The 7,757-nt window shown below is 27.6% G+C and overlaps 1 protein-coding gene across 1 annotated transcript in view; it reads left to right on the forward strand.

Moving 5' to 3' along the window:
• Window positions 1-5,234: 5,234 nt before the first annotated feature.
• The window catches only part of LOC101506183 (uncharacterized), a 5,590-nt gene continuing 3,067 nt past the window's right edge, over window positions 5,235-7,757 (forward strand). Inside the window, exons 1-2 of the mRNA XM_004515457.4 lie at window positions 5,235-5,519; window positions 5,626-6,783. Of these exons, the coding sequence (XP_004515514.1) occupies window positions 5,672-6,783 (1,112 nt within the window). The 5' untranslated portion in view covers window positions 5,235-5,519; window positions 5,626-5,671. The remainder of the gene's footprint in view (window positions 5,520-5,625; window positions 6,784-7,757) is intronic.

The following is a 7,757-nucleotide window of genomic DNA, read 5'->3' on the forward strand; positions in this document are numbered from 1 at the left end:
CAAGGAACTCAACAATAACAACGCTTGCAACTCATCATCTAATTTAATTTCTGCAGTTGTCAACTGATTCACTGTATTCTGAAAAATACTCATATGCTCTGCCATTGAATCCCCATCTTTGTATTTCATATTCACCAGCTTCCGAATCAAGAATGTTTTATTTTGCACATTCTTTCGTTCATACAACTCTTTTAATTTTTCTCACATCTTGTTAGCATCTATTTCAGTTTCAACATGTGGATACACACTAAGATCCAACCACTGCCTGATTAACGCCACTGTCTTTCTATTCATCTTCTTCCAGTCAGCGTCAGATTTATCTGCGGGTTTAGCAGTGTCACCCTCAATAGGATCATACAAATCTTTACTGTATAGCATGTCTTCCATGAGAGTCTTCCAAAGTGTATAATTAAAAGAATTGATTTTAATCATATTGGGACCTTTATTTTCCTCCTCCATTTAAATGCACAAATCAAATAACCGAGCTCTGATACCACTTTGTTGGAAAAAAAACTAGAGATAATTAGCGATAACTATCTCAATAGTGCGGAATATTTTTTCCCCCACCTGTGCAGATAAATGACCAAACAGAAAATACAATTCCACGTAGCAAAAATAATTGGCAGAAAATGAAATATGAGATAAACGCAATTTTTAACGTGGAAAACTTCCCTCAAATTGAGAGAATAAAAACCACGGGACCTAGTCCAGTAAAACTTCCACTATAATAATTAATTGGTACACAAAGAGTCTTCCTAATAACAATAGAGAATATCAATCAACCATAACAACCCTATAACAACCTTATAACAACCTTCTACTAAAGTGGGTATGCCAAAGTAACTCTCAGAGAAGATATAATTACTCAAATTATATATTAAAATAACAAACTCAGTGGTAGGAATAACATACTAAATTTGTAGACGGAGCAAGTTTGTTACACACCTGTTACCACCACTAGAACCAAACCCTTATTTTTCTTCTCTGACAACCGTTCTTCTTCCGTTGTCTGTTTGTATGTCTCTTAGGGATTTCTAAATCCTTTTTATTACCTTCAAGTGGGTTAAGCCCATTAAAATCTTTTTTTTTCTTTGTCTTTTTTTTTTCAATAATAATAATAATAATAATACTAGTAAAATTGGTGGGTTCCACTTGAGAAGTGAGTCCACCCAACAATTATTCACGTTAACTGCAGAAAAAAGATAAATATAGTTGAATAATATCTTCTCACTTGTGTCGAAAGAGAGATTTGTTAAATGATCACTCATAAGTGGGTCACACCAATTAAATAAAGAAGAAATTAAAAGAATAATTAAATAACATTAAATGGGCTAGGCCTATATATCGCTAGAGAAATAATAATAATAATAATAATAATAATAATAATAATAATAATAATAATAATAATAATAATAATAAATTGTGGTATTTAAAAGGGATTAAATATCGAGTGGCAATTGTAAAGAAACATAAACACGTGAAAAGAATTCTAGAGGAACAACCCCGACAAATAAAGAAGAAATTAAAAGAATAATTAAATAACATTAAATGGGCTAGGCCTATATATCGCTAGAGAAATAATAATAATAATAATAATAATAATAATAATAATAATAATAATAATAATAATAAATTGTGGTATTTAAAAGGGATTAAATATCGAGTGGCAATTGTAAAGAAACATAAACACGTGAAAAGAATTCTAGAGGAACAACCCCGACGTGAGAGAAGAGAAAACTATCTCATTTCAGTGGTAAACTTGCTTCATTTTAGTATGTTTACTATATTACTAAATTTGATTTATTGATATATTTCATCGCTAGTTTTTCCATCTGTTTTAATTAATTAAATATATATTTCTTTATTATTGTTTGATTTTCACTTTTAGGTGACGATTGTTTTTATTATTGATTTTCCTTCGTCTTACTAAAATGACTTTTGGTATACCATTTATTTATATAGTAAAGAGATTTATTGGATTAGTTCTTCTAGAAAAACTTTGACATACCATTTATTTACATAGTAAAAAAATTTATTAGATTACATCACGTGATTTTTATTCTCACACTTTAAAACCTTAAAAAGTGTGGTGTTATATTTAATTTGTCTACTATTGTTGTTGTGCTTGAAATAGCATTATTATTTTTCTGACGCATGCTTTAAATTACCCCTTATTAAGATTTTTATATATGATTTTTTCCAACAATTTTCTATTTGTTCTTTGAAGCACTAGCTAGTGCAATGCTTTGTTGAAGATTTTGCCAGTACATTTTTTTTTGTCAGAATAAAATGCAATTGATGTTCATTTAAGACCAAAAATATATAAAATCTTTAGCATTGTTTGACTAAATTGATTAATAAAAGTAAGAAACCAATATTCGGTCGTATATAGTTGTATAACAGTTGGCTCGATTGTGTCCTATATCCTAACAAATGTTGAAGATAGCTTATTTAGTCCTCCACTAGGCCACTACACCCCCAACCAAATACCCTGATTTTGATACCCAATTAAAACTAAAGGAATATGACAAGAAGATTATATTACATACCACCGTTGACTTTCTACAAGAGTTTGATACATAGATCCTGGTCACGTGCATAGACCGGCCATGCATTTTTATAATGATATATATGATTATTATTGTAAAAAATTTACTGACCATATGCACCATATATAAAGTATTGGATGAAGTTCAATGATGTGTGAAAATTTTATGGGACATGATTAATAAAAATGAGTCGTGTTGAGGTAGCGATTCAGTTATCCTAATTTATTTTCTCGAGGACTAATTTTTTTTTTATTTAGTTAAATTGGATTTCACTATTTTTCTGAAGAATTTTCACTCTAAAATTTATTCCTCCTATATTGGTAAGAAAAGAAAGAAATAGATTACAAACAATCAAAAGGATAATAATATCATTCATTAACAATTAACTAATTATATAATATGTTATTGGTGTTTTTAATGTTACTTTTTTATCAATTAACGTTATGTTGCGAACATTTTTTACTCCTAGTATGTAAATCTGTAAGAATATGTTTAAATATTTTTGAATTTTTTTATTTGTATACACGGGTATGAAACAAGGTTATAACTATAGCTATTATAATGATTTTAAAAAATAATTTTTATAGTATCTTATCTTTTTAATATAATATTTTTAAAAAGTATTTGAAAAATAATATTTCAAATGAAAAACTGGTTTAAATAGTTTATCTAAAAATATCATTTTAAGTATTTTATCTATTTGCTAAAATTTTCATTGAATAATAAAATTTTAAAAAATAATTAAAATGAAATTTTTTTTATAAAAATCATTTTTAAAATATATCTTTTTAAAAAATATGTGATTTTTTATGTTAAAATCTCTCATAATAAATATATAAATTATTTAATGTCAAAATTATTATTATTTTAATTAGTAACAAAAGAATCTAAAATAACTTCTACTATTTTTAATAAATTCTCATAAAAATAATTTTTTTAAATATAATGACAAAATTATTTTTAAAAAATATGAAATAAACAAACTCAATCTCTAATGATTTTGGTGAATTATTACATTTACTCGTATCTATGATGTTAGGCATTTAATCAACGTGATCGTTGATTTATTCTTCCACGTTCTATCTCTCTAGCAACTTGCAACGTGAGTGGAAAGTGACTAGATATAAGAGGAAAATAAAAATGAAAATCGTCTATTTTCTTTTTGACAAGAAAAGACAGTAAAATAAAGACCAATTTGAAAACTATGAAATGTTGTGTTACCATTATTCTACTTTATATTTTGATAGACTACTTCTCACCGAAAATACATTCAGGGAAGTTTTTCTTTGACCAATCACATATATTCCTATAGTTTTCACAGGGAGTGTGGATCCATCAACATATACAAAAAATCAAATTATTTAATTTTGAATCAAATATATATGTAATAATTTTTTTATATGAAAATTAAACATCATTGTAAATTGGGACAATAAACAACATTGCATATAAAAAATTTATATATTTTTTGAAAAGATAAATAAATATAACATATAAAATACTTAAACATATACATATAAATACTATTTAGTAAATGTTTTACTTCATATTTCATAAACTTGATTTTTATTGAGGTTTGATCTTTGTACTATCCCTTTTATTTCAGCCGATTTCGTTGCTTATTAAGTTTCATTTTGACATAAAAAATATGTTATAAGTAAGTTGTTCGAGGATAGAATTTGCATGACAAGTATGTGATAGAATTTCTCACTTACGAATTGATTAATATCCCTATAAGCAACCAAGATGCATTTGAATTCTCTCTTCTTTAAGCAAATTAACCAAGCCATGAGGTCTCATGCATCGAACCCGCAAGTTCGGCAATCAGCCATTAAAAAAAAAGTTTGCTACTAATTTCATTTACGTATCTTCCTTCAAAATTAATAAAGGCCAACCACGCCATACCTAGTATAATATCAATGAGTTCACACTAATATATATTGTGATCCACAATATAATATATATATATATTCTTGTTTGTAATTTAGGCTTCACTCGTGGACAACATATTAACCATTGAATATTAATTATCGAGTATTACTTGTAACACTCTCTTTTATATATATATTTTTGTTTGTAATTTAGGCTTCACTCGTAGACCACATATTAACCATTGAATATTAATTATCGAGTAGTACTTGTAACACTCTCTTTTCAACATTTAATCTATTATTTGGTGAAATATATGTTGGCCAACACTTTATGTAAGATTTATTTTTAAAGTGTTGGAAGCTACGTGTATTTCATCTCATATAAAAAAGTGTTGAAAAGAGAAGTCAAAGAAAATGTTCCTAGCACCACTTGTTAACCATTAATTGTGGTATGAAACTATGAGTCATAAATCATAATATACATGTGTCTAGTTTTAGGTCTCTCATGTAACCTTGTTTTGCTCATGAAGCAAAGGATTTGTTTGATTCTTAACCAAGCTATATATTCAGTAATGTACGTGTGATTTTCATTTCATCCCATGTTCTTTTCTCGTGTTTGTTTGTGCCATTTGACTAATTACCTTAAATCATGCTTTTCTTTTATTATTTAATTATATAAAATAATCTCTAAAACCACCATACAATATAAAAAAAATTAAATTATTGGTAAGGCTTGTAAAGCTTGCTTAGAGTTGGGGTAAAATTAAAATGAGTTGTGAGACCATGAAGTGCCAAAAACGATGTGGTGACCTTTTTCTAAGGCATCAAATTTGGCTTTTTATGATATCTTAAGATCCAATGGGAATATATATGTGAATGTAACGCGTTTAGCACATGTGACATACACTAACAATTTTCGTGCCTACTTTCCCACTTGTATTTTTTTTTTTCTTCTATATATAATAAAATGGACATACAAATCATTGCTCTTCAAATTTCAAGATACCAATAACCAATCTCTCCTTTGATTTTTCTTTATTCATATTTTTGTGAATACCAATTACAATCACAAAAATTAGTGATTGAAAAAAAAAACTTGGTTAGTTTCAACTTTAACTATAGTTTGGTTATTGCAATTAATGTATAGCTTATGTTAGAGGCCTAATTAACTAACTTTATCTATGTATTATTTATTTTTTTTGCAGGTTAATAAAGGGCGTTGAATTTGAATCTATTACACCAATTTGTAACATGAGTTTTAGTCGAAATTCGACACTGAGAAATGGAGATTCCTTGGAAGGAATGTTGAATGACTATGTTGTTGGAAAAACCAAAATGAAACCTCAAAAAAATGGTTCCACAAAATTTGTTGCAGCACTAACATGTCTACAATTTTTCTTTGCAGTATATGCAACATTTTTATTGTATTATATGGGACCATCAATTGATTTAAGAACAAAACCAGATTTCACAAGAATAGCACAACATTGGAAACAACTCATGATCACACCACACACTGTAGGACATTACCAAGAATCTGCTTCTTCACTCATTCAAGAAGAAAATAATCAATTTCAACCCACAATTCCTTCCCTTGTTTGTGAGAATGAGAAAATAGATTTCTTGCAGAAGAAGTCAAATGATTCTCAAATGATAAAGATAAAAAGAAACCTTTATGAAGAGATCATGGATTTCCAAAGTAAAAACATTGGAACTGAGACACTTGAAGAGCTTATGAAAATGAAATCCAAATGGGATATAAAAGTTCCAAATCATAAAAAACCAAAAATCACTGTTTTGTTGAACCACTTCAAGAGAAAAACACTTTGTTCTCAACTTGATTCTTTGCTTCAACAAACACTTCCTTTTCATCATGTTTGGGTGCTTTCGTTCGGGAGTCCCAACGAGGCTTCGCTTAAGAAAATCGTGGAAAGCTATAACGATACAAGAATCAGTTTCATAAGCTCAAGTTATGATTTTAAGTACTATGGAAGGTTTCAAATGGCTTTGCAAACAGAAGCTGATTTGGTTTACATTGTTGATGATGATATGATACCTGGAAGGAAAATGTTGGAGATTTTGGCACATGTTGCTGGGACTGATAAGTATAAGAACTCTGTTTTGGGAAGTATTGGGAGGATTTTGCCTTTTAGACAGAAGGATTTTACTTTTCCAAGTTATAGAAAGTTTAAGTCTAAAGAAGCTGGTTTGTATTTGCCTGATCCTGCTTATGATATCACTATTGATAAAATTGTGCAGGTTGATTTTCTTTCAAGTTCTTGGTTTTTATCTGCTGAGCTTGTTAAAACACTCTTCATTGAGACACCTTTTACCTTCTCTACTGGTGAAGATCTACACCTCAGGTCCAACAATATTTTTAACTTCTTTGTTTCTTTAGATATTGGGTAGAGTTTAATTTTGATCTACTAGAGTAAACTATTTTATAAGACTAGTTATGATTTTTAAGGTAGTTATGATTAAAGTCAAATATTTTAAAGTATATGATAATTATGATAATTTATATTTATGGTTTTAAATTGTAGTCTACAAATGAATCGCAACATAATTATTTTTGAGGTTTTCACAAACACAATTACAGACACATCAAGTGTATTTACCCATATTTTACTATAGTATAAAGGTTAAATGTAACTACAGCAGAGATTTAAAACCATTGTTAAACAAAAAAAATGTAAAAAATCTTCATACATTACATAGTTTTATTTAGTGAAAATTTAACAAATTAGCTGTCAATTAGTTTGTTTGACCATTGACTATACAAGTCAAACATTGATTTATTTGAACACCCTAAAGAGTGTTAGGTAGTGCTCAACTAGTCGTTGCCATTAGGTTCAGAAACACTTGCAATAGTAAACATCCTTTAATTTTTTGACCTCAGATTTGCAAAGACTTTTTTATCTATATTTGTCTTACTACAACTATTGTACTTTATTCAGTTTCCATATAAAGGAATCTTGACATTTTATTGGTTAATGTATCCATCGCTGCAAACATATTACATCTTCTGTATTTTTATATATCTTATATATAGAATTTCATTCATTAAAGCACAAAAATTAAAAAAAATATAGTTTTAATATTAAATTTATTGAAAATTTAAATTATTTTATTAATTTTTCTTTGAAAACAGAGTTAAATTATGGTTTTGTTGTACACTTTATTACAAATTACTTAAGAAGAAAAATGTAACATAATTACACATAAATTAATAAATAAATTATTAATACAGTTGAAAAATTAAAATGAATTTTATAAAAAACAACGATGGAAAATATCAAAAGAGACTTGTATTGAAAGAAAAAGATAATTTTTTTTT

This window comes from Cicer arietinum, chromosome 6 (assembly GCF_000331145.2).
Source record: "Cicer arietinum cultivar CDC Frontier isolate Library 1 chromosome 6, Cicar.CDCFrontier_v2.0, whole genome shotgun sequence".
NCBI classification, from domain to species: Eukaryota; Viridiplantae; Streptophyta; class Magnoliopsida; order Fabales; family Fabaceae; genus Cicer; species Cicer arietinum.